Source organism: Eumetopias jubatus, unplaced genomic scaffold (genome assembly GCF_037043125.1).
Source record: "Eumetopias jubatus isolate StellerSeaLion01/CBP00866 unplaced genomic scaffold, mEumJub1_p1.0 scaffold_9, whole genome shotgun sequence".
NCBI classification, from domain to species: Eukaryota; Metazoa; Chordata; class Mammalia; order Carnivora; family Otariidae; genus Eumetopias; species Eumetopias jubatus.
This window is the reverse complement of record NW_028274815.1, coordinates 118,153,721-118,181,278: the sequence shown is the minus strand read 5'-3', so window position 1 is coordinate 118,181,278 and position 27,558 is coordinate 118,153,721. Positions and strand designations below refer to the sequence as shown.

Here is a 27,558-nt window from a genome sequence, read left to right as displayed (position 1 = left end):
GTAGGGTGAGTGGGAAGGGACAATCTAGGTGGGGATGGTGACGCGAGCGCGAGGAGGCGCTGTGGGGACTGGAGAACGGCGTCAGAGAGCCGAGGTTAGACTTGAGCGTCGCTCAGCCCTCCACGGTTCGTCCGCTAGAGCCGTGGGGTAGAACGGGGCCCTGTTTTTCCGCGTCCTTCGAAGCCCAAAACTGGCTCCCCGGAAGTCCCCAGCGGCTCCCTCAGGATTTAGCGCTTGCTCATTTTCTCCCCTAACCCCTGCAAGTTCCGTAGGACCCTGTTGAGGATGTAAACTGTTTTCTGTATCAATTTAGTGTCTCATCTTGGCCCAGTATACTCTTTTGGCAAATATGAGACCTGAGATCCAAAGAGGGGAAAAGATTTTCTAAGGCTATATGGCAAGTTGGAACCGGTTGAGAACTCCTGAGGCAGGGGTTGGGGTGGGGGGAGTGCAGAAAGTACTTTATTAGCTATCAGAATATCTGAGTATTCATCTACTGTGTCCTCACTGTGTGCTAGGACAGTGGTTCACAACGTCTGTGTCTGGACCACCAGCAGCCACATCACCTAGGAACTTGATTAGAGATGCAGATTCTCGGACCCCATCCCAGAACTGCCAAATCAGAAATTGTGGGAGTGTGGCCCATAATCAGCATTTTAGTAAGCCCTCCAGGTGGTGCCTTGTGCATTGTACTGTGAAATAAGCTGAGACCAAGACCCTTCTGTGTGGTGGGTTTATAGAGGCTAACTTGTCTGGAATCATTCAGCTAGTACCTGGGTCTGTCTGACTCCAAAATCTTTACTCTTAACCTTAAGTCGTTAGTCTTTTTTTTTTTTTTTTGAGATTTTATTTATTTATTTGAAAGAGAGAGTGAGTGAGAGAGAGTGTGAGCAGGGGGAGGGGGAGAAGCAGACTCTTGCTGATCAGGGAGCCTGATGCAGGGCTCCATCCCAGGACCCCAGGATCATGACCTGAGCCAAAGGCAGTTGGCCAACCAACTGAGCCACCAGGTGCCCCTAAGCTTTTAGTCTTAAAGAATATTAGTGAGGACAGAATATCAATGAAGTCAGAACATCCTTTGTATACCTGTCAACATTGACCTGTATTTCTCCCCCTAGGCAAGCAACAATCTCCTAGGGAGCTTTTTCAGAATTCCATAGCTGGTGTTTTCAACCACAGCTCAATTCCAAGATCCTCTTTCAATAGGTTGAGTGAAGCTGGACCCCAAAAGATGACATACACAGCAACAGACATTACTATGTCTGGACCTGGTGGGAGGGACATATACCTAACATGGGTCCATGTCTTTTAGTCCTCCAACTTTCACATGGATCTTGTTCTTTTTCAGCCCTGCCTTTTTTAAAAAATTTTTTATTGTTATGTTAATCACCATATATTACATCATTAGTTTTTGATGTAGTGTTCCACGATTCATTGTTTGTTCATAACACCTAGTGCTCCATGCAGAATGTGCCCTCTTCAATACCCATCACCAGGCTAACCCATCCCCCTCCCCTCCTCCCCTCTAGAACCCTCAGTTTGTTTTTCAGAGTCCATCATCTGTCATGGTTCGTCTCTCCCTCTGACTTACTCCCCTTCATTCTTCCTCTCCTGCTATCTTTTCTTTTTCTTTTTTCTTAACATATGTTGCGTTGTTTCAGAAGTACAGATCTGTGATTCAACAGTCTTGCACAATTCACAGCGCTCACCATAGCACATACCCTCCCCAATGTCTATCACCCAGCCACCCCATCCCTCCCACCCCCAACCACTCCAGTAACACTCAGTTTGTTTCCTGAGATTAAGAATTCCTCATATCAGTGAGGTCATATGATACATGTCTTTCTCTGATTGACTTATTTCACTAAGCATAACACCCTCCAGTTCCATCCACGTCGTTGCAAATGGCAAGATCTCATTCCTTTTGATGGCTGCATAATATTCCATTGTGTATATATACCACATCTTCTTTAACCATTCATCTGTCGATGGACATCTTGGCTCTTTCCACAGTTTGGCTATTGTGGACATTTCAGCCCTGCCTTTTTTCTGAACCTTGTTCCCTCCCATAGGCAAAACTGTGGTTAAAGCCTAACCAGCTGACTCCAGTTTGGAAGTGTACCATTGGTATAAAACCTCTTTTACGTTTGGGGCCTCTGGGTGGCTCAGATGGTTGGGTGTCTGCCTTCGGCTCAGGTCATGATCTCAGGGTCCTAGGATTGAGCCCCGCATCGGGCTCCCGGCTCAGTGGGGAGCCTGCTTCTTCCTCTCCCTCTGCCTGCCGCTCCCCCTGCTTGTGCCCTCTCTCTGTCAAATAAATAAATCTTAAAAAACAAAACAAAACACGTCTTTTACAGATTCCCTGGGGGCATGCAGTGCTGGAGACAAACTATCATTCATTCTGTCATAGATTGTTGGAAGAATACCTCATCCAAGGTCCAAGACAGAAAAGGTAAGTTTTCAGTCTACTGGGCCTGGTAGCAAAGGATTGTGATGGGGAGTTTGATCTGGAGGGTTAGGAAAGATGGAGCTCTGAAGGAAGAGTAGGAGTTAAGGGGACGAGGGAAAGAAAGAGAGCATTCCAGGAGTTGAAACCCTGTCAGCCACTGGTAGGGAATAAAGCCACAAGTTGGGAAGGAGTGGGAGGGGCATGCTGAAGAATTTGTTTTTGTTTTTTCCGGTTTTATTGAAATATAATTGACATACATCACTGTAAAGTTTAAGGCCTACCTCTTGATGGTTTGATTTACATATATTGTGAAATGATCACAACAATAGATACAGCTAATTCTGTCTTCTCATGTAGATGCAATGAAAAGAAGAAAAAAATTTTCTTTGTGATGAGAACGCTTAGGATTTATTCTTTTAGCAATTTTCCAATGTGTCAGTACAGCATTGTTAGCTATTGTCCTCATGTCTACCTTACATCCTTACTATTTATTCATCTCAACTGGAAGTTTGTATCTTTTAACGACTACCTTCCTCCGTCTCCCCCTCCCCCATCACCTACCTCTGGTAACCACAAGTCTGATCTCTTTTTCTGAGTCTGTTTTTTAAGATTACACACGTAAGTGAGATCATAAAGTATTTGTCTTTCTCCAACTGACTTATTTTACTCAGCATAAACCTCCAAGGTCCATACATGTTGTCACAAATGGTAGGATTTCCTCATTTTTTGTGGCTGAGTAATATTCCATGGTGTATATACCACAACTTCTTTATCCATTCATTCATTGGTGGACATTTAGGTTGTTTCCATGCCTTGGTTCTTGTAAATAATGCTGCTATGAACATGGGGTACAGATATCTTTTCAAGTTAGTGTTTTCATTTCCTTATTTCTTAGTGTTATATATTCCTAAAAGTGGAATTGCTGGTTCATAGAGTATTTCTATTTTTAATTTTTTGAGGATCCTCCATATTGTTTTCCATAGTGGCAGCACCAATTTATATTCCCACCAACAGTGCACAAGGATTCCCTTTTCTCTACATCCATAGATGTGAGACCAGACCCCCCTTGTCTTTTTGATGATGGCCATGAAGAAATTATTTTTGTCCGAAGGGTGGAGGAAGCCACAGAAGGGATTTGAGCAGGGGTACTTCACTTTAAAGGTTTGCATCTTAGCAAGGTCATTCTGGCTGCGATCAGAGTGGGAGACTAGTTTAAAGACTGTTAAAGTCACTCGGGAGATATGGGGGGGGGCACTGACGATGGAGACAATTGGAATAAAACAGTAAATTCTTTATTTTTTTTTAAAAAGGCTTTATTAATTTGACAGAGAGGACAAGTAGAGTGGCAGGTAGAAAGAGAGAGAGAAGCAGGCTCCCTGCTGAGCATCAGGGCAGGGTCCTGGGATCATGATGTGAGCCGAAGGCAGACGCCTAACCAACTGAGCCATCCAGGTGCCCCTAAATTATTTTTTAAACTTAATTTTTTTTTTACTTGCTGTAAAGTATACATAACAAAATTTACATTTTTTTAAAAGATTTTTTATTTATTTATTTGACAAAGAGACATACAGCGAGAGGGGGAACACAAGCAGGGGGAGTGGGAGAGGGAGAAGCAGGCTTCCCCCCGAGCAGGGAGCCCAATGTGGGGCTTGATCCCAGGAGCCTGGGATCATGACCTGAGCCGAAGGCAGACGCTTAACGACTGAGCCACCCAGGCGCCCCACAAAATTTACATTTTTAAGTGTACAGTTTGGTGGCACAGGGAAGTACATTTACTTTGTTGTGTAGATGCCATCACCATCCATTTTCAGAACGCTTTCATCTTGCAAAACTGGAAGTTTTGTGCCCTCAAAGTAGTAACTCCTCAATCTCTCTCTCTCTCTTTTTTTTTTTTTAAGATTTTATTTATTTATTTGACAGAGAGAGACACAGTGAGAGAGGGAACACAAGCAGGGGGAGTGGGAGAGGGAGAAGCAGGCTTCCTGGGGAGCAGGGAGCCCGATGTGGGGCTCGATCCCAGGACCCTGGGATCATGATCTGACCGAAGGCAGATGCTTAACGACTGAGCCACCCAGGCGTCCCTCCTCAATCTCTCTTTATCCCAGTCCCCAACAACTAGCATTGTACTTTCTGTCCCTAAATTTGACTAAGTGCCTCATAAGAGTGGAATCACACCGTGTTAGTCCTTTTCTGATTGGCTTATTTCAGTTAGCATACTGTTTTCAGGATTCATCCATGGTATAGCCAGTGTCAGAATTTCCTTCCTTTTCTTTTTTTTTTTAATTAAAAAAAATTTTTTTAAAGATTATTTATTTATTTATTTATTTGACAGAGAATGAGACAGCGAGAGAGGGAACACAAGCAGGGGGAGTGGGAGAGGGAGAAGCAGGCTTCCCGCTGAGCAGGGAGCCCGATGCAGGGCTAGATCCCAGGACCCTGGGATCATGACGTGAGCTGAAGGCAGATGCTCAACCGACCGAGCCACCCAGGCCACCTGAATTTCCTTCCTTTTTAAGGCAGGATAACTTTGTTAAATGTTCTTTAGGTGTTTATTATATATACTGTTAACCTTAAAAATAAAACTCACTTTTTTTACCAGCAAAAATTAGTTTATTTGGGAATAGCAGAGTATTGCTATTTGGGACATGCAAACTATAGCAAAATGATAGGCAAATCCAAAGAACAAAGGAGAGAAATTTGCTTTTATAGAGGAAGGAGATTGGGAGGGGCTTTTATAAACAAAAAGTACATGTTGGATTAAACTAGGAGTTTGAAGTATAGTGGCTTTTCATTGGCTGTAACAGTTGTAATGGTCTTTCATTGACTGGGCTGTTGCTGGGCGAGGAGAAGATCTTTCTTCCTCCTGCTGGGGTAGTAAAAAATAGGCTTCTTCCTGTTGGGAGTTAAAGGTATGTCTGTTGGGGTCTTTCTGTTTATTTATTTATTTTTTTTAAAGATTTTTATTTAATTATTTGAGAGAGCGAGAGCACATGAGAGGGGGTAGGGTCGGAGGGAGAAGCAGACTCCCTGCTGAGTGGGGAGCCCGATGCGGGACTCGATCCCGGGACTCCAGGATCGTGACCTGAGCTGAAAGCAGTTACTTAACCAACTGAGCCACCCAGGCGCCCTGGGGTCTTTCTGTTTAATTGATGAGGACTGATAGTGCGTGAGAGCTCCTTCTGCTGGCCTCCCAACTCTTTTATTATTTAATTTTTTTTTTTTTTAAGATTTTATTTATTTGTTTGAGAGAGAGAGAGAATGAGAGATAGAAAGCACGAGAGGGAAGAGGGTCAGAGGGAGAAGCAGACTCCCCGCTAAGCAGGAAGCCTGATGTGGGACTCGATCCCGGGACTCCAGGATCATGACCTGAGCCGAAGGCAGTCGCTTAACCAACTGAGCCACCCAGGTGCCCTATTTAATTTTTTTTTTTTAAAGACTTTTTAGAATTTATTTTTTAAAAGAATTTATTTATAAGAGAGAGAGCACAATGGGGCGCCTGGGTGGCTCAGTTGTTAAGCGTCTGCCTTCGGCTCAGGTCATGGTCCCAGGGTCCTGGAATGGAACCCTGCATCAGGCTCCCTGCTCCGCGGGAAGCCTGCTTCTTCTGCCTCTCCCATTCCCCCTGCTTGTGTTCCCTCTCTTGCTGTGTCTTCCTCTTTCAAATAAATAAATAAAATCCTTAAAAAAAAAGAGAGAGAGAGCACAAGTAGGCAGAGTGGCAGGCAGAGGGAGAGAGAGAAGCAGGCTCTCTGTTGAGCAGAGAGCCCAATGCGGGGCTTGATCCCAGGACTCTGGGATCATGACCTGAGCTGAAGGCAGACACTTAACCGACTAAGCCACCCCAGGTGCCCCATAAAATTTATTTTTTTATTTTTTAAGTAATTGCTACACCCAGTGTGGTGCTTGAACTCACAACCCTGAGATCAAGAGTTGCATGTTCCATCTATTGAGGCAGTCAGGCGCCCACATTTCCATTTTTTTTTTTTTAAGATTCATTTGTTTATTTGCGAGAGAGAGTGTGTGTGCACATGAGGGGGGAGGAGCAGAGGGATAGAGAGAGGAAGAGAATCTCAAGCTGACTCTCCGCTGAGCTCGGAGCCCAGCATGGGGTTCTATCCCAAGACCCTGAGATCATGACCTGAGCTGAAATCAAGAGTCGACCACTTTACTGACTGAGCCACCCAGGTTCCCCCCATCTCCATCTTAAATGAGGTTCCCTTTATTCAGTTTCATAATATATACCTTATTTTGTTATTTTTTCGTCTACTGGGGTACACTTAGGCTGCTTCCACCTCTTTGCTGTTGTGAATAATACTATTATGAATATGGGTATACAAATATCTTTTTATATTCCTGCTTTCCATTCTGTGGAGTATATACCCAGAGTGGAATTGCTGGATCATGTGATAATTCCTCTTTTTAATTTTTTGAGGAACAACCATACTGTTTTCTACAGTAGCTGCACCATTTTGCATTTCTACCAACAGTATGCAAGAGTTCCAATTTGTCCACATTCTCATCAACACTTGTTTTCTGTTTTTTTTTTTTAAGATTTTATTTATTTATTTGAGATAGAAAAAGCACACATGAGTTGGTGGGGAGGGGCAGAGGGAGAGGGAGAAGCAGACTCCCCGATGAGCAGGGAGTTGGACACGGGCTTGGACATGGGGCTCGATCCCAAGACCCTGAGATCATGACTTAAACCGAAGGCAGATGCTTAAGCTACTGAGCCACCCTGGTGCCCCTTGATAATAGCCAACCTAATGGGTGTGAAGTGGTATCTCATTATGATTTTTATTTGCATTTTCCTAATGATTAGTGATGTTGAGCATCTTTTCATGTGCTTGTTGGTCATTTGTATGTCTTCGGAGAAATGTCTATTCCAGACCCTTGCCCATTTTTTGAGTCCTGTCATTTGTTTTTTGTTGTTGTTGTTGAGTTTTAGGAGTTCTGTATATATTCGGGATATTAATCCTTTATCATTTATGTAATTTGCAAATATTTTCTCCTATTCTGTGGGTTACCTTTTTACAATGTGTTTGTGGTTTTTTTTAAGATTTTATTTATTTATTTGACAGAGAGATAGTGAGAGCAGGAACACAAGCAGGGGGAGTGGGAGAGGGAGAAGTAGGCTTCTCACCAAGCAGGGAGCCCGATGTGGGGCTCGATCCCAGGACCCTGGGACCATGACCTGAGCTGAAGGCAGATGCCTAACGACTGAGCCACCCAGGCGCCCCCCCTTTTTTACTCTGTTGATAGTAGTATCCTTTGATATACAACAGTTTTTAATTTGGGGGGCACCTGGCTGACTCAGTTGGTAGAGTATGTGACTCTTGATCTCAGGGTTGTGAGTTCATGCCCCTTTATTAAGTAGAGATTACTTAAAAAATTTTTTTAAGTTTTTAATTTTCATGAAGTATAGTTTGTCTAATTTTTTGTTGTTGTTACTTGTGCTTTTGGTATCATATCCAGTAAATCACCGCCAGGGCACCTAGCGAGCTCAGTTGGAAGAGCACGTGACTCTTTAAAAAAAAAGATTTATTTATTTTAGAGGAGAGGGGAGGGGCAGAGGGAGAGAGTCTTAAGCAGACTCTGCACTGAGCGAGAGCCCAACATGGGGCTTGATCTCACAACCCTGAGATCAGGACCTGAGCCAAAACCAAGAGTCAGACACTCAACTGACTTTGCTACCTAGGTGCCCCAGAGCATGTGACTCTTGATCTCAGGGTCATGATTTCAAGCCCCTTGTTGGGTGTAGAGATTACTTTAAAACAAAACAACCAAAACAACAACAACAACAACAAAACCTTAAAAAAATTGCTAAATCAATGTCAACAAGCTTCTCCCCTGATTTCTTCTAAGAGGTTTTTTAGTTTAGCACTTATATTTAGGTGTTTCATCCATTTTGATTTAATTTTTCTTGTTGTTTAATGTAAACTCTGTAAACTTCTGACCCTAAGATCAAGAGTCACATGCTCCAGGGCACCTGGGTGACTCAGTCGTTGGGCCTCTGCCTTCGGCTCAGGTCGTGATCCCAGGGTCCTGGGATCGAGCCCTGCATTGGACTCCCTGCTCTGCGGGAAGACTGCTTCTCCCTCTCCTACTCCCCCTGCTTGTGTTCCCTCTCTCGCTGTGTCTCTCTCTGTCAAATAAATAAAATCTTAAAAAAAAAAAAGTCACATGCTCCACCAACTGAGCCAGACAGGTGCCCCATTGAGTTACTTTTTTTATGTGGTATTAGGTAAGGGTCCAACTTCATTCTTTTACATGTGGATACCAGTTTTCTCAACACCATTTATTAAAAAGACTGCCCTTCCTGCATCAAATGGCCTTAGCACCTTTGTTGAAGATCATTTGACCACATATGTGAGGGTATATTGCAAGCCTGTCAAATCCTATTCCTTTGGTCTATTTATTTTTGTCATTGTGCCAATACCACACTTTTTGATTATTTTAGCTTTGTAAGTTTTTTAAAAATTTTTTTATTGTTATGTTAATCACCATACATTACATCATTAGTTTTGGATGTAGTGTTCCATGATTCATTGTTTGTGCATAACACCCAGTGCTCTACGCAGAACGTGCCCTCTTTAATACCCATCACCAGGCTAACCCATCCCCCCACCCCCCTCCCCTCTAGAACCCTCAGTTTGTTTTTCAGAGTCCATTGTCTCTCATGGTTGGTCTGCTTTGTAGTAAGTTTTGAAATCAGGAGGTGTGAGTCTTCTAACTTTGTTCTTTTTCAAGATTGTTTTGGTTATTGGGGGTTCCTTAAGATTCCATATACATTTTAGAACGAGTTCCATTTCTGCAAAAAAAAAAAAGTCATTGGAAGGGCATCTGGCTGGTTCATTTGGTAGAACATGCATGCAACTCTTGATCTTGGGGTAGTGAGTTCAAGCCCCTAGTTGGGCGTGGAAGCCTATTAAAAAAAAAAAAACAACAGTGGGGTTTTGATAGAGATTGCAGTGAAAATCTGTAGGTAAGTCCTCCAATCCATGAACACAAGATATTTTTCCATTTATTTTTATCTTTCTTAATTTCATTCAGCAATGTTTTCTAGTTTTCGGTACATAAGTCTCACTTCTTTGGTTAATTCTTAACTATTTTATTCTTTTTGATGCTATTATAATTTGAAAAATTTTTTTTAAATTTCCTTTTTGGATTGTTCATTGTTCGTGTGTAGAAACACAACTGATTTTTGTGTGATTTTGTATCCTGCAACTTTGCTGAATCCATTTATTCTTTTCTTTTTCCTTTTGGTGGAGTCTTTAGGATTTTACATATGTGATCATATCATCTGTAAACAGATTTTATTTTTTGCAAGAAGAGTTTTATATGTAGTATTATATTGTGAAGCTCTTAACTCTGAGATTCATTAAGTTTGTGATTACGTGGGGGGGGTGTCACAGAAAGTTATATTTAGAGGGGTCCTTAGATTCAGTCCAGCTCAGTGTCACACAGCAAGTTAGAGGTTCAGTAGGCATCGGAAACCTGATCTGTGTTCCTCCTCTTAGTTTTCTAGGAGCAGACAAAGCCAAGCTGGGAGTTAGCATGGAGAACCCTTGCCTGGAGGGTATTTATGGGGCTGAGACTTAATCCCTTTGTGCTTTCACCCAAGGCTTTCCTTATCTTAGGAAGTGGGGAGTCTGGCTGAATCCCAGTGCATCCATCTGGTTAAAATAAACATCCTGGGTGGTCTAAGATGGAGAAGAACTTGATGAAGAGTCAGATTTGGAAGTGGGAGAGAGATTTGGAAGTAGGACAGATTTTGCCTTTTTGAGGTTGGGACCTTTTAAGCACCAGTTAAACACACCATCTCAGCCTTGGGACTGAGTATGTCCTCTCCGCTGAAGGCGTCTGTGCCACTGCCAGCTGCTTGTAGGAGGGCTTGGAGAGGAAAGTGTCCTCGAGGGGTAAGATTGGGGGCCCTGGACAGACACAGAGGGAGTCACAAATCAGAGTCCCATGGGGAAAAAAACCACAAGCTGTGGAAAGAGCACCCGTTGTGAAGTAGAGGTCTGAGTTTGTATCCAGGCCCTCTTTTTGCCTAAGATAAATGTTTTACTAGTACTTACTGGGTTCTTACTGGGTGCCAACTTTGCTAACTGTTTTACATGTTTTCCTCTAAAAGTTGGCTGGGCTCTTAACCACTATACTGAACTCCTCTCTTTTATTTTAAAATTTTCTATAGTAAATGTGGATTATTTGTGTAATTAAAATGACCATCTCAGGAAGGTTACACTTGACCTTCAGGCCACAATAGACTCCTGGGAGCTGGGTGGAAGTCAAATGGTTTGGCAGGGGGAGGGGTAAACTACTTGGTGGTACCCTTCTTCCTCTTACCTTAAAACTTTGAAAGATGAGGTGCTGTCTTAACCTAGCAGCTTCCTTGGGATAAGTCAGTGTCCTGATCATAAATGATCAGGTCCCTGGAGCAATAGCATGAGAATCTCCTGTGGCATAAGTGAAGAGTGTAGATTTCTGGACTCCCTGGGGGTGAGGTCTGGGAATTTGCATTTTTGTAAGCTCTCCTGATGACTTTGATACATATTAAGGCTTGAGAACTACTCTGGGTAATTCCTTTCAGTTCTGCCACTTAACAGCTGTGTGGTATGGGGCAAGTTATTTTCACAGTTCTGTTTTACTCCCAGCCCTGTGCTGGGAGGCCAGATAATAGCAATATAAAACAACAGTAACGTGGAGTGTCCTATTTCATCCTCCTAAGAGGTGAATATTACTATGCCCATTTTATTGATGAGGAGACTAAAGTTTGGAGTGGTAAGTTGACTTGCCTATGATCATGACACCTAATTAGATGACAGAGCCAGAATCTAAATGCAGGCTTAGATTATAAAGAAGTGCTTTGGAAACCAGTAACATTGAGAGCATTGATAATTATTTCCACATTCCCCCGAGTTCCCTTCTCTACAGTTACAGTGGCTAACATACCAATGTTATAGCACACCAAGGCAGGCAAAGGCCCTCCCCTCTGGGAGTTTTTCCCATTAGCAGTTTCTAAACTAGAATGTAGTTTTTTTCTTTTTTTTTATTGTTTTTTTTTTTAGTAATCTTTACCCCCAACATGGGGCTAGAGCTCATGACCCTGAGATCAAGAGTTGTATGCTCCACTGACTGAGCCAGCCGGGCGCCCCTAGAGTGTACTTTTTAAATCCGGAGTCAAGTCCAACCCTAGAGGGTTTTTTTTTTTTTAAGATTTTACTTTTTAAAGTCATCTCTACACCCCACATGGGGCTCAAACTCATGACCCCAAGATCAAGAGTCACATGCTCTACTAACTGAACCAGCCAATGCATTTAAAGTCATCTCTACACCCCACATGGGGCTCAAACTCACGACCCCAAGATCAAGAGTCACATGCTCTACTAACTGAGCCAGCCAATGCATTTATTTATTTTTATTACTTATTTAAGCCAATGCATTTAAATGCTGTTTCCTAAACGGGACTGTTAGAGGAAAGGTAGCTGTCCTTAGATGATATTTCTAACTTCTGAGGAGAGGGACTCTAGCCACATTATCCCTATCAACTTTCATTATCTAAAGTGCTTGCTTACTCTGGGGTTCATCAATTTGAAGCTTGATGCAGAAAATGCTTTTGGTTTCAGTTCTTTGAAAAGTATTTATAGGAAGCCATCTCTTCTAAGGCAGTCAAACCATCCAAATCACTTCCCCTTTTAGGGTAATATTAATACTCATTTTCCAGGTGAAAATGAGTATTGAACTTATTTTGAAGACCCCTTCCAGCATGTTGCTATTCTGCCGAGCCCTAGGGCCAAGTGTCCAGTTTGAGGGCTACTGATGGAGGGAAGTGGAAACCAGGACCTTGGATGAGTGGCTAAACTCTCTCAAACTGGAGCTCTTTAATCTGGGGAATGTGAATGGGGAGGCACTGATTCCCAATTTTTTTTTAAAGATTTTATTTATTTGAGAGAGAATGAGAGACAGCATGAGAGGGAAGAGGGTCAGAGGGAGAAGCAGACTCCCTGTTGAGCAGGGAGCCTGATGCGGGACTCAATCCCGGGACTCCAGGATCATGACCTGAACCAAAGGCAGTTGCTTAACCAACTGAGCCACCCAGGCGCCCGACTCCCAATTTCTACACGAGAGTGACTTGTGGGAGATTGGATATCCTCCATCTAGGTCTACTGGAATCAGGAAGAAGCTGATTTGGTTCAGTAGAAGAAATTTCTAGTGTTTAGCCCAAACCATTAACTGTTTGCCAGTTAATGCCAGTAGGCAGTGAACTGCCCATCACTAGTTCAAATAAGTCCAGGCAGATGTTAGGGTGACCTTCAAGCAAGATAGACTTCAATTCATATCCTAGCTCCATTTAATACTGGCTGTACAGTGCAGGCCAATGAATTTAACAAACGCTCAGTTTCTTCACCTATGAGAAGGGCATCTCACTTCTTTTGTGTGTATACAAAATTTAATAATGAACACTGCACAGGTCCAGGCACATAGCAAGGCCGTTTGCTGCTGCAGGCCTTGACTTTGTACTGTTTGGGCTGCAATGAAATGTATAGTCATTTCATTAAGAAGTAAAGAAGTAAATGAAACTCACAGCTATCTTAAGCAAAAAAGGGAAATTTACTAGCTTACATAATAGGGAAGTCTAGAGGTGGTACCAGTTTCAGACATGACTGAAGCATCCATTTCATCTCTTCTGCTTTCTGTGCTGGCTTCATACTGCAGTCCAACCCCTCACTGGTTGAGGGGGAGGATAAAGTTGCTAGCTCCCTAAGTTTCCTCACCACTCAGCAACCCCAAAGCTTGACTGTTTATCCCAGGGAAGACTGGTGCAGCATGGGAGGCATATGCCCCCTGCCCACTGTGATGAAAGGGATATGGGCCAGGGTTGAGGACAATGAATAAGGATGCAGGGCGCCCAACCCTGACAGGTGGCTGCTAGAGGGGGGAAACGATAAAGCCCTGTAAGAACTCAGCAACTGCCCCACCTCCAGATGGGGCCCAGGGTCACTGTGGGTCAATCTGTTTCTGCTTTAAAAAACAAAACAAAAACCAAAAACAACTTTATTTGACGAAAGACAAAAACAAAAGTTATTTACAGTAGTTTTTTTGCTCAAATAATTCAATGGGATAACTGTGCTTCTCCTCCAGGTTTATCTCACAACCAAACCAAGCGGAGGCTGCACCACCCCCAGCCTCCCCATCTTGCACAAGGGGGGGAATGCCAACCAAAATTCAGCAGCATGGCTCCTCACCCCTCACCACCTCTACTGCTCAGTGCACTGTGGGAAGGAAAAGTCCCACCCCAGCCCAATACACTTCCAGGGTCTCTTGCTATAAGCATCTTCCAACAGTATACCAGACCTGGGCTCACAGACATGGGTGGGGTGGAACAGGCTGGGCAAACAGCAACTTCAACTAATCTTGAAGCTGCTATGTTCTTTCTTCCCCAGCTGGGCCTCAGGAGGGTGAGGATCCCTGATCCCCCTGGGACATGCAAGGATGGGGCGGGGTGGCAAAAGAGAGAGCGTAGGAAACTTGCCCACTCACAGAGAGCAAAGCTCCCACTCCTTAAAAAGCTAATCCCCATTCCCACAGCAGTGGGTAGGCCAAGCCACTGAGAAGTCAGGTAGCCTCCCTGAAGTCTTCAGGGATCATCCCAGAAAGGACAGAACACACGTTACTGCCTTTCTCCCGGCCAGGCCCACCCATGTCAGTCAACCCCCAGGAATCTCCCCCTGTGCCAGGAATCTCCCCCTTGTGCCTGACTTTGCAACTTCAGGAAACTACAGGCAGGGGGCTCCTGACCTGTCTTTTGGCCCAGTAACAATGCTTTCAGAACAAAAATATTTTGGCTAATAGTAACCTAGGATTAGTGTTTCTTAGGATATATAAAGATGGGGTGTATTGCTGTCGAATGCTGTTAGCAATAAGACAGCAAAATAAAAAATGGGGAGGAGGGAGAAGAGTAAGACCAACTGTGATCTATTTCACCGTGAAGTTCAGGGCAGAGGCCTCTGCAACTCCAATTTAGAGAAAGGTGCAACACAAAGACACAGCGGACAGGCTTCCTAACCGATTTCCAGCCCCAGCCTCCGTAGAAGGCAGCTCCTCAGCAGCTGGGGGCATGTTCCCTGCTCCTTCCAGGAATAGGTTCTTGCCACCATCGTGGGAAAAACTGCCCATCTGAGTCAGCTACAAGGGCTTCCTGACCAGTAGGTGGCTCACTTCTCTCCAAGTAGGAGCTACTGGGCAGCTTTTGACATTCTGGCCCCACTAATCCAAGTTCTTAAAGGAATTCAAAACTCAGGCTGCAGGGCCAAGCTTTCAAGGATAAAGAGAGGAAAACATTAAAGAGAGGGGAGAAAAAAAAAAAACAAAAAACCCACTGCCTTGGTCTAACTTACTTCCCCCGTCCCCCAAAACATAGTAAAAACAAAAATTAAAAAAAAACAAAACAAAAAAACTGAACAAACCAAACCAAAAACCACCTCTCTGGTTTTATCCTTCTCTGCTCTGCGCTTAGAAGGTTTGGTCAGATTCTGTGTTGGACCCTCTCTATTCTTAAGAAGGCTTTGTTCCCTTCTGTGCCTGATGCAGAAAAGCCAAAGCTCAAAAAGTTTTTTGTTTTTTTTTTTTTGTAAATCAAACCAACAATAAAACAACCATTTGGAATTTTGCAGAGATTTAGCTGGTCCCCAAAATAAAAATACTCCTTCCTTGTAAAACACTCACCAGTTGCAGTGGTGCAGAATTCCCAGTTCATCAGATTCCCTCACGCAACACACACTCACTCCCCACACCTAACTACTCCCATTAATGCAAACCCCAGCAAAAAGGGAAAAATAAACAGTTTAGTGAAAACCTAAACATTCAACTGGAGTCAGTTCTGTTACATCTGCTGGGTTCCTCTTGTCTTTTGTTCACACTTACGAACTTGGACTGTCCACACTTGGCTTAACGAAGAGGCCCAGCTGTGGGGCATAGGTTTGAATGTGGCAGGTTTCCTGTGCCCAGCCTAGGAAAGCAGGCTGGAACAAAGGTGTCCTGGGAATCCTCTGGAGAAGCAGCAGCAGCACCATGCCTATCTCCGATCTCAATCTCATCACTGAGGAGGCCTGGAGAAACGGCAGTTAGCAGAGAGGTCCCCGTCACAGTGCAGTGACACCAGCTGGCATCTTCCTGCTGAAGACCTCTGGACAGAGGAGATGACCCCGATGTTTGGCAGTGATCCAAAGAAAGCCCTCTGTATGAAAGGGAACCAAAATGGAGACCCTGGACAGCTGGCTCGAACCTCGAGCACCCTTCTTGGCAGATGCCTACTTGGGGTTTTCGGAGACTAAGGGGATAGGAGTGTGCAGTAAGGGGGGCGATGGGTCCTGCTGCTTCTGAAGCTCCATCTCAGCAGCCCTCTGTAGCGCCACCTCCACCAGCAGCTGGAAGCTACTGAAGTCTTCCTTGTCCTGCTCTGGGGGTGTGGGCGGTGGCGTGTTGAAGAGTCCACCTGTGGGGCTTCCAGCTTCAGCTCTGGTCAGGAGGGTGAGTGTGTTGCCAGGGGTCACCAAGGGCTTCGGAGGCTCCGGCTCCCCTTGTGGGAAGGGGGCCGCTGGCTTTTCCCCCTGGCCTGAGTGGAGTGGCATGGAGCACACGGACAAGGAGAGCACACTGGTGGGGGCTGGTACGGACACAGCCAGCACCGAGGGGCTGCTGCCTCGGGGGAGGGCCACATCTGAGGCCTTACCCCCGCGGCGGGAGATGGTGAACTGATTGGGGTCTTTGCCATCCTTCCGAAGCATGTCTGGGAGAAGGCGCCGCCGGGCGTTGATGAACCAGTTACATATCTGGAATGCATAGAAGAGACCGTGATCAGTTCACTCAGTCAAAACCAGCTATGAAGCACCTATGTTGCTGGCCCCAGAAACACAGCAGCAAACAACACAGACATGATCCCAGCCTTCAGACAAGTTCATGTTGGGAAGAGAGATTTAAATCCTACATATGAGTATAAAATTACAACCAGTGGTAGGGACAATAGTGGGAAGACCCAATCTAGTCTTTGTGGACTCAGGGTAGAACTGACAGCAGGCAGGGCTGATCCCACTAGGCCAGAACACCATGGCAAACCACTAATGGGCCTAAACAGTGGCTTGTTGGACCTTCATACCTTGCACACTGTAGGTCCGTCTCCTGGCCCTATTTCTTCTCCCTGTTTACCAACAGATACTTACACAGCATGCACCAGCTGCTGAAGACGGCAAAGACAGCAGCCCTCTCCCCCTCACCTCCTATGTGTTGGGATATTGGGAGCTGTGTGGGCTTCAGTAATGCCTAATGTTCCTCTACTGTTTGCTGAATGGATCAAGGCCCAGCTCTCCTTAGGGTTCCTGTACCAGTTTCTACCCCTGCTTATCATCTCTCTTGGCCCATTCCCAGGGCAAGCCCTTGGGTATCATCTTTCTATGGAGTCTGTATCTAGCCAAAGGGACAGCTACCTATGGCGGGAGCTGGTGCCTGGAGTTTCTTGGCTCCTTGCTCAGCAGGCTGTGAAAACTCCTGTTCAGGGCAGAGCCTGAGCCTTCTTGTGGCTTCTCTTCCTCTCCATTCCAGAGGTTCTCGTTTATTCCTCTTCATCTCTAGGGTCTTTCCAGTACAACCACACACACACACCAGCAGGCATCAGCAGACATTGGCTAAGCTGAACACTGGCTAAGGTTGCAGGGGAGCCCCAGAGAGAGGTAGGGCTGAACAGCTGAGTGAGGCAAAGGAAAGGGACTCAGCACTTCTGATACTAAGTACTATGCCAGCCACCTCACTCGCATTTTGTTTCATCTGTATACAAGCCTGAAAGGTTGTGAGCAGTGTCCCCAAAGTACTAAGGAGGGAACTGAACTCTTAAAGGATGCAAGAATGTGCCCAAAGTCACACAGGCTCCGAGTGTAGAGCTGGGATCCAAACCCAGGTCTCCTGGCTTGAGGGCCCCTATTGCTGTTCTTACTGTGCTTTGCTCTGTCTTAGCAAACACGTGGAACTGACAACCGAATAATCATGACCATAATCCTAAAAGTGAATACTTGTTGAACACAAAGCATACCAGGTGCTGTTCTGAACATTTCCCATCTAATTACTTATTTAATCTTCAACAACTTGAGACAGGTACTGTGATGATCACTTTATTTGAACCGGTGACGAAACAGAGGCCCTGATCAGAGAGCTCAGTAACTTGCTCAAGGTCACCAGTTCAAAGGCTGGGCTCTGTTCCAGAAAACCCCCCACTGCCAGGTGAAAAGACTGAAGCCTTTTCTGGTTGTTCGGATGCTTCCACTCCTGCATCCTGCAGCTGCCTCACCAGCTACCTGTGCTACCAGAGAACACTGTGCCTGCTCACCTTAGCCCTGTGTGCAGGGCAAACTGTCAGGTCACAGTGACCTGGTTCAAGTGAAGTAGGGATGAGGATTTCTGTTGAGAAAGCAGGCTTGGGGAGGGGAGCCTAGGCGTTTATTAGCAGCTGTGTGGGCACCTAGCCCCTAGCTGCGCCTCCCATTTTGGCTTAGAATTCTGGGAAGAGAAGAGCAGAAAAACACCCTCCCCACACACAGAATATATATTCTCCCACATGCTCACCCTGGTCCACAGAAAATCTGGCAGCCTACTGTCTGTTTTGTCTTCTCGTCTGCTAGAAATGCACAGCTGAGGGGGGCCGGGCAAGGGCGGGAGGCCTGCGTGTGCCACTAGGGCCAGCTGTGGTATCAGGCAGTCAGGAATTTCTGTAGCCCCTTCAGCTGCCCGCCCCATGTCCGAGTCAGGAAAAGGGCATGTGATCTGCCCCCACTCAAGGTCCTTGGGGAGGTGGTGGGGAGAATGCCAAGGTGAATTCTGTGATTGATATGGCACAACACAGGCTGGGTGCCTGAAAGCCTGTCTCTACCACAAAATGGCCCTATGTGAGAGGCTGCTGTCCGGCCAGTACTTTTTATCAGTGGCTGAGATGAAGAATGTGGGAGGAATTGCTGTGGCAAACGGGCGTGGGAGGGGCACCAGGAAGCTGATGAAGGCCAGGAGGATCAGAGGAGGGCCTTTGAAGAAGGCTGACCCACACGTGCTTTAATTTTGTCTTTCAGCTGTGAAAGACAGAAGCAAAAGAAGGGAGCGAAGTGAAGGCACGGAAAGACCTTTCTCAAACATCACTGGACCTCCACTTGTGTTGTGACCACCCATACCCAGGTGCTCTCAAAAGCAGCTGGCTGTATTAGAATCACCTTGACGGTGACTTAAAAAAATAGTTATCTCTTGGGGGTGCTTGGCTGGCTCAGTCAGTGGAGCGTGCAACTCTTGATCTCAGGGTTGTGGGTTCGAGCCCGGTGTTGGGTGTGATTGCGTACAAATAAAAAATCTTTAAAAAAACCCCAAAAAACTCTCTCATCTGCTCTACAGATCCAGTGGGAGTGGGGTGGGGTGGAGTCAGAAATGCGTGTTTTTAAACAAGCTCACAAATTCTGCTGCCCAGACTTAGGAACCAATGGTTTAACCCGCTCACCCCCATCCCCGTCCCACTTTGGGAAAGTCTTCTCTCAGGTAACTGCATTTGAATGGAGTCCTAAAGGAGTTGAAGGAATGGGGAGCTCAAATGACACCACATCGGTAATTAACTACGTTGAATTCTTAGTCCATTAAATATTGTCTTCCCTCCCTACAGGACGCTACCCAGAAGGCAGGGATAGTGCCTGTTCTACCGCTGTGTTTCCAGCACATAGCACCGGGCCTGGCACAGCGCACACCCCCAATCAGTATGAGAGTGAAAGAATGGGGCCCGAACCCTCCCTGCCACGCTTACCTTCCCTCCCCAACAGGCAGCCAGCCCTTTAGAACAGTTAAAAACCACAGCAATAAAGTGGGCTCAAAGGGTGTCACAGGGACCTGTGAAAACCCTTCACAAATGACTTTTGGTCTTACCCTCCTGACTGCCTAGCCCCAGGCGAGTACCAGCAAACCAGTTAGTTAAATGACTCATTGACTTGCTAATGAGATTGCTCTTGGGCCAGTTAAAGGAGACAAGCAAAGGAGCTGTCCCCAGGGAGAGAGAAAACAAGCTTGGCAAAACGCTGATGCGTGATGAAGCCAGGTGATTGGTTCCAGGGGTGCATTATAACATTTTCTTTTGTGGATATTTGCAAAAGTTCTTAATAAACAGTGAAATTTTAAAAATTACAGGAAAGAGAGATGCCTCCAGGGACTTAGGCCAATTCTTCCAGACTGAGGAGCTACTACATTTCTTTAGAGGTCCTGCCTGTTGACATTTCCCACACTTCCTCATTTTCTATCAATTCAGCAATTACTTACTGAGCACCTACCAGATACCAGGCATTGAGCTAAACACTTGGCATATAGTGATAAGTAAGCCTCGGCTTCTGGAGTTCAGTGTGTTCTAAAAAGCAGCTACAGTCCATTGTCCAAATGCTGACCCAGTCCTGGTACTGTGGGAGCACACAGTTCCTCTGAGGGTGGAGGGTCTCCCTGGTCAGGAGTGGGAATGAAGTGGTCTGGGGTACTGATTAGTGTGGCATGAGTATGGGGGAGGGGGCAGGGATGAGGCCCACTCTGCAGATAGGGACAGGTGATATTGTCATTAGGTTGGCAGGAGTCATTGAAGGGTTTTTAATAGTGGAGTAACAAGTGGTAAGACAATGATAGGTTGGATCAGGGTAGGGAAAGCCACATTCCAGAAATATTTAAGGGGTGAATGCATAGGAATTGGTGACTGATCAAAGGAGCTGAGAAAGGGCAATCAAGGGCCACCCCTTAGAAAGGGAAGGAGCCAGCTTGGAGAAGTTATCCATTACCAATTGAGAAATCTGAGGTGCCTGTGAGACCTCCAAGCAGAGGTAGATGGTTGGAGGCCATGTGGGATTCATGGTATAGTTTCCACCCAGGGCCACATGGTCCCCACTGCTCATTAACTCTCAGCATGACTCTAGAGCACGGCGGCCAACACCAGAACCCTTCCCATCAGGGCACACCAGGATCCAGCTGGCCCTTCCTCAGAAGTCTCCAGCAACAAATCCTTGCTCCAGACCAACATTTCTCTAAGTGGAATCAGGGATATATCATCCTAGGGGTCCACTAGTTCTCAGAAGAATGTTTTAGCTTTATGTTTCCATTCTGATCTTGAGTAGGAGCACAGTGGCCTCTGGCAATCCAGACTTGCTCAACTCCAGAGTCAGTGCCTTTGTCATACTACACACCACAGCCCAGTCAGCAAAGCATCATCCCCATCCACCATTTTATATTAATGCAGCTAGATGGAATGTCATTGATTTTACATTTACTTTGGAAAACTGGTTATTTTACAATTTATAAGAGCAAAAGCAAGTTTTTTTTTTTTTTTTTTTTTAAAGATTTTATTTATTTGACAGAGAGAGACAGCGAGAGCAGGAACACAAGCAGGGGGAGTGGAAGAGGGAGAAGCAGGCTTCCCGCTGAGCAGGGAGCCCGATGTGGGACTCGATCCCAGGACCCTGGGATCATGACCTGAGCCGAAGGCAGATGCTTAACGACTGAGCCACCCAGGCGCCCAGCAAATTGTTTTTTTTTAACCCAGTTTTATGTTTATATGTGCTTAAGTGACGTGATGATAAAAATATTTCAAGTCAACATGTTGGAGAGGAGGCGGGCCCATGAAAAATAAGAGAAATTAGGGCGCCTGGGTGACTCGGTTAAGCGACTGCCTTCGGCTCAGGTCATGATCCTGGAGTCCCGGGATCGGGTCCCACATCGGGCTCCCTGCTCAGCGGGGGGTCTGCTTCTCCCTCTGACCCTCTTCCCTCTCGTGCTGTCTCTCATTCTCTCTCTCAAATAAATAAATAAAAAATCTTTAAATTGGCACATCACTCAGTTCTAAGAAACAGTTCCCTGACAAAAAGCAATTTCAGTACAGTGTGGCAGCACAGGAAGGAGGTGCACCAGGAACACAGAGTAGTGGCCTCAAACCTAGTCCAAGAATGCTCTCATGGAGTGAGAATGCTTACATGGAGTGAGCCAGGTTCAGAAAAGTCAGGGAGAAGCCCAGGGAGAAGGTCCGAAGGTTCACAAGCCTCGGGGACAGGAAGAACTGAGAGATGAGGCTGGTAAGCTCCTAAGTTGGGACCCTATGCAGAGGACAGTGGGGTCCATGGAGTGTGTAACACCACCAGATTTGTACTTTTGTGTTCAAGAGAATGGACTGAGGGAGCAGAGTTAGATGGGATGCTGTCCAATTCATGAACTGCTTAATAAAGCCCATTAAAAAAAAAAAGAGCGAGAGGATAGAATGGACTTGAGGGAAAAAGGCAGGAGGCAGAAGACCAGCAAAGAGGCCATCTAGGTGATCCTGGTTCTCAGGCTTAAGCCTTTGGCTTGTGTTGTTCTGCATCCTATGAGTTCAAGTCCACCTCTTTTGGGAGGCCTGTTGAGGCTCCAGGCTGGCTTAGAAACCCTGCCTGCATCTCTGCTGCCTTCTGTCCCAGCAAGTGATTACTTTTTACAAACACTAAAGGCTAGGTCTTCCCCACTTTCCCATCCTGGACTAGACACCTTGAAGGTAGGAATGTGTCTGGTTCTTCTCTGGGACCTCAACTCTAGCTGGGAGCACTTGGTAACACTGTGAGATGCTAGACACTGCTAGACACCCGGGGTCCGTCCAAGACCTATGCTCTAGGAGAGATGAGGATGACAAGAGCAGAAACACCCACTCTGTGCTCACCTCGCCGTGAGCCTTGAATCTTTCTTCTCCATCCCTCCTCCTTACATGCTATGAAAGTACCACATTCATCTCCTTTTTTCAGACGAGGAAACACGAGGCTCAGGGAGAGGCAGTGGACCTGGCCAATGTCCAGGCTTCTTCTTGTGGAGAAGATGGGATCAGAGTCAGGTTCTGTAACTCTAGAGCCTTTCTCGCAGACAAGACTCCCATTAACCACTGCCCAGCAAGTATAAAGTCAGGTGACAGGAGTTCTGAGGGCTGAATACTCAGCGTGAGGCATTGTGGAAGAGGGATGGGAGCTGGGGAGACAAGGGAGGTTCCGAGTGGGGTAAGGGAAGGAGGGAGAGTTAGCACCACAGACTGAAATAAGGAATCTATTAAAGGCTAGGAAAAGACAGAGCTGGAACCAGTGGCAGAGGGACTTCAGGTAGAGGCTTAGCTGGGTCATGAAGGGAGCACTGGGGGCTTGTGGGGCAGGGAATAGGCCTTTGCTAGGCTGGGGGCCTGCTCTGTCTCCCAGGTAGATGAGAGCCAAATTGGAGGCAAGTCATTGGTAGTCCAGGGTGTCCTGCCTAGCACCAGGACTACCTAGCAAACAGAACAAAAACACCTATAGGTCAGCAGCTGGGGCAGTTCAAAGGAGATAATACCTTGTGCTCTGACAAAAAGTGGACAAGAGATCTTCAGGTATGCTCATGTGCATGGTTTACAAAGCACTTTCTTTTTAAAAAATATTTATTTTTAGAGAAGAGTGCGGGGGTGGAGGTGTGGCCATGGGACAGAGGAGGGAGAGGGACAAGCAGATTCCATGCTGAGTGTGGAGCCTGATGTGGGGCTCGATCCCAGGATCCTGAGATCATGACCTGAGCGTAAATCAAGAGTCAGACGCTCAACCAACTGAGCCACCCAGGTACCCCATCTTTTCTTTTTCTTAAGATTTTATTTTTAAGTAATCTCTACACCCAATATAGGATGTGAATTCACAACCCCAAGATCAAGAGTCACATGCTCCACTGACTGAGCCAGCCAGGTGCCCCCAAAACACTTTCACATCCAGTTCAGAATCTGCTCCTTAACAATTCAGTCAGGCAGGGGAGGATTCGAACCCCCCACTTTACAGGTGGAGAAATCAAGGTGTAGTCCATTGCTCCTATGTGGCAGAACTGGGTTTTGAACCCAGAACCTCTGAATTCTGCCCTTTCCTTGGCCATGATCCCAACTCATTTTTCTAACTACACTGCAGACCACCAGCTGCCCTTCTGCAACCAAGTCACTCTCCAGACATTGCTGTGAGGCTGGGGGCTGAATTCCAAACACTCAATGCCCTCTTGCCTTCCCGTGGCCTCCATTGTTAACGACAACAAGACATGAACTACCTCTTCAGAAGTCTCCCCAATCTAGCTGCAGTGACCTCACATCGTTGTCTTCCCTTGAGGCAGGGAGAGTGGCTGTTCTCAAGTGGCCACAGAGTGTATCAGTGACAGGGCTCAGACAGGCATAGAAGCCAGGCCCCCTGCTACTGGCTCCTTACCTGCAGCACTGACAGGTTGGTCTGCCCGGAAAGGCTCAGCTTTTCCTGTTCCGAGGGGTACGCGTTGTAGCGGTGCAAGTACAGCCAGTCCCGGAGGATCTTCACCGATTCTTTGGGCAGGTTGCCTCGGCGCTTCCTCTTGCCTGCGAGGGAGAGGAGGCCTTCATCCTCACCCAGGTCACTGTCTGACATGGTGTCTAGGGGCTAGGCTGGACCTTGGGCAAGCCTGGAACAAGTGACAAAGGGGATGGGGACATTATTACTATGCACTGCCTCTCACCCTTTCCTTGTCTCCAAACACACCATTATTAGAGCCTGGGACACCAAAATGGAGGGATAGCAAATCAAAGTCTCAGGCTATATCTTAGCCTGGGCAACCTAGAAGGGAAGAGTTTGAGATGCCTTTATTTTATGCGGTCGGCCAGTAGAAGACTACTGACATAAATGGCAGCTCATTAATAAGCAGTACCAGGCTAGAGAGAATCATAGCTACCACTGGGGTCTGTTTTCCATGCTCTGTACCAAGCACTTCACGCTTCCTATCTCATTTGATCCTCACAAAGTCCTTGTAAGACAGATACTGTTACCATCATTTTATAGATGAGAAAATCAGGGCCCAGAGAGAAAGCCACCTAATTTAGACAGTTACCATGTGACCCAGTAATTTCACTCCTAGACATCTACCAAAGAGAAATGAAAACCTGTGTTCACAAACAACCTTGAACACAAATGTTTATAGCGACATTATTCGTAACAGCCAAAAGGTGGAAACAACCCAAGCGTCTATCAGTGGAGGAATGGATAAAACAAAACGTAGTCCATCCATATGGTGGAATATTATTTGGCCATAAAAAGGAGCTAAGTCCTGATCCATGCTACACTGTGGATGAACCTTGAAAATATGCTAAGTAAAAGAAGGTCACAAAAAACACATTTGATTCCGTTTTAATGAAATATTTAGATTGGGCTGAGGGCGGAATAGAAGGATGACAGCTAAAGGGTATGGAGTTTCTTTCTGAGGTGATAAAAATGTTCTAAAATTGACTGCAGTGGTGATTACATAGTTGTGAAAATACTAAAACCACTCATTTGTTTGCTTTAAATGGGTAAGTTGTATGATATGTGAGCTACATCTCAATAAAGCTGTTAGGAAAAAAAAATTCACCTCCAGAATAGGGTACGGAAACAAGGTTTGGACCAAGGTTTGCCACCGCCAACAACCAACTTCCCCCAGCCCCACCAGACTCTATTGCATCTTGCCTCCCAGGTCTGGGAAGTCTATTAATCACCATGGTCCTCCAGCAATCTGTGTAACATTTACTGTGCCTACTGTGCCCTGCAAGAGAGTGTTGAGTCATCCCTATTGGTTGTCTCAGACATTCTCTTTTGTCATCTAGCCCCTGGCCTGGTCCATGAACCAATTCCTCAAAAATCCAGATAAATGAGCAAGGCTGGGCTCTGGTTCTCTCATCTTGGCTGTGTGACTTTGGCAAGTGTGCGCCTTCCTTTCTGGGCTTGAGCCCCCTCTTCACCTGTCAAACGAAGGAAGGGGTTTCCCTAGACAACCCAACTCAGTTGCTCATCCCCCTGACAAACTTCTGGTTCACACATGCAAAAGAGATTTACATTTTAAAACCAAAAGTTCCAGGGCAAGCTAATGCCAGAATCTCAAGGCTCCTCCCTCCTCAGCCTTTTAACAGCTACCCAGCAGGCTGGGCCAAGAGACTCTGGCATCTCCCAGGTTTTGTTTCCTCGACTTGGGCCTGAGCCCAGATATCTGGGCTGGCTGGGCCAGGCTTTCGAGGGAAGGGTCTCACCCTCCCAGCCAGGCCACCTGGAGGTGAGACAGGCCTTGGTTAGAGGTGCCACTCCTCAGAGAACACCAACAGCAGGCTGCTTTCTGAGGTCAGGTTTCTGGGGCTTAGCTGGCCAGGGCAGTTGGGATCTGGGCTCAGGGATGCAGTCCTGGCAGGCTATGAGAAGTTTACTCAGGGTTATCTGTAAAAACTCCACCCTGGCTGCCAGCCAAGTCCCAGGCTGCAGGGTTCCTGAGGTGGCCCATGGAGATGACCCCTCAGCCTCCACAGACCTCTCTCCTCCATGATGTCCTGCACTCCAGCCAGCTTACAACGGGGAAGGTTTTCCACATACACACCCCACACTCACACCCAGACACAGACTGACAGACACACACATGCCCTCACCACCACGCAACTCTGTAACAGTGCTCAGATAACAGGCACCAACCCATCGCTTAGCTCCTGGAACCACCATGGTTTTCACCGACAAACACAGCACACGCACAGCTTACAGATCCCACGTCTAGCACGAACAACTGGTACCCACAAAACCAGCCCAATTCCTGGATATACGCCTACCCACAAACTCCAACCGGCCCGCCCACCCGCGATCTCAGACTGAGGAAACTCCAAACGTCATCACACCAGCGATCAATTCTTATCCCAACTGGCCTGTGGCAGCACCCTCACGACACGACACCCGGTGCACCCTGCTACACACTCCACGACGCCGACGTGCAGCCACTCCCGCACGAACTTTCTGACAACTCCCCCAACTCCTCCCGATACTCCCCCGGGCCGCGCACTCACGGTGCATTCCCAGCAGTTCACACAAAGCGCGCAGCCTCCCCCGCGGCCCAGACCTAGTCGGAGCACATGGCTCCCGGGGCGGCGGGGAATCGGCCTGCGCTCGGGGCGCCCGCACCCCTCAGCCCCCTACCCCGCGCCAGACTCGGCGCCCCAGCTCCCCCGCCAGCCTGCAGTGCGGGTGGGGCGGGGGCTCTGGAAGAAAGAAAACTCACGTGTCTGTCCCGGGGCAGGAAAAAGTTTGGTTCCCACCCCCTTCCCCCGCCGCTTGGCGCTGGCTGACTCTTCGGGGCGCGGGGCTGGCCGAGCCTGCGCGCTCGGCTTTGTGCTCCGAACTCGGCCCGGAGGGGGAGGGGAGGGGGCTGGGCTCCCACCTCCGCACCGCCCCCCCCCACCAAGCCCTGCGCCCAGACTCCATGTTGGCCGCCCCCTACCCCGGAGACTGCGCGCTTCCCCCGCGGGAGGCTCGGCTCATGCTCGGCCTGCCTGAGGGTCCCGGCGCGCACAAACTTTCTTCGGGTCGCCGGCCCCACGCGCCCCGCTTCCTTGGCCAGCCTGGGAGTGACAGATGCCTCCGAGACAGACTTTCCTTTGTTCCAAAGGAAAGGGGAACTCGCGCGGGCTCCCCAGCCCCCCAGCCCCGGGCCCTTCCCGCTGCCCCCACCCGCAGCTGTCACCCTCGGCGGCCCCCTCCTCGGCTCGGCCGCGGCGGGGGGGGCGGGGGGGCAAGGCTGCTGGCGGTTAGCAACGTGCACTTTTTTAAACCAAACAAACCCGCCCCCCGCGCGCTCACCCTGGCCCGGGGCAGGGGCGGCCCTCTCACGGGCTAGGATCGTAGGGAGATGGGACCCCCAGAAGGGCCCCGAGAGAGCTTTCAACTGGGGGGGGGCGGTGGGACATTTCCCCCACCGGCCCCCGCCCGCCCCCAGGAGTCGTGGCTCACAAACACCAGAGCTCACACACCCACAATCGCACGCGCCAGGACGACGCCCCCTCCCCCGCCCGGCCCAGAAAAAGAAACTTTCCAAGTTGTCCGCGCGGCCCCCGCCCGCCTCTGTCCCACTCCTGAGCCCCGCACTGACTTTTCCGAGCGGATTTTCCGTCCACGCGGCCCCTGGCTCGGTCCCGGGCGTCCCGGCAGGGGGCGGGGGGCGCCGGGGGAGCGCGGCGCGTACCTGCCGGGCCTGACACTCGGCCTGACAGCTCGCGGCTGGAAAGCACCTCGCGGCCTGACGTCAGATCCCCT

General features: G+C 47.4%; 1 protein-coding gene and 1 long non-coding RNA gene across 3 annotated transcripts; one reads left to right on the top strand and one right to left on the bottom strand.

Moving 5' to 3' along the window:
- The first annotated feature begins 12 nt into the window (after positions 1 to 12).
- On the top strand, positions 13 to 18,811 carry LOC114220822 (uncharacterized). The gene is made up of 3 exons (XR_003611628.2): positions 13 to 94; positions 2,358 to 2,452; positions 18,559 to 18,811. It is a non-coding gene; the product is annotated as an uncharacterized LOC114220822 (long non-coding RNA).
- Positions 13,489 to 27,553, bottom strand: TGIF2 (TGFB induced factor homeobox 2). Of its 2 annotated transcripts, none has more exons than XM_028118930.2 (3): positions 27,488 to 27,553; positions 23,707 to 23,932; positions 13,489 to 16,281 (listed from the first exon to the last, which is right to left on the bottom strand). In XM_028118930.2, exons 2-3 carry the CDS (start codon positions 23,896 to 23,898, stop codon positions 15,760 to 15,762), a joined length of 714 nt encoding a protein of 237 aa, XP_027974731.1. In that variant the 5' UTR covers positions 23,899 to 23,932; positions 27,488 to 27,553; the 3' UTR covers positions 13,489 to 15,759. The 2 variants fall into 2 exon arrangements, with proteins under 2 accessions (XP_027974731.1, XP_027974730.1); XM_028118929.2 differs by having other exon boundaries at positions 27,395 to 27,546.
- Positions 27,554 to 27,558: the final 5 nt, after the last annotated feature.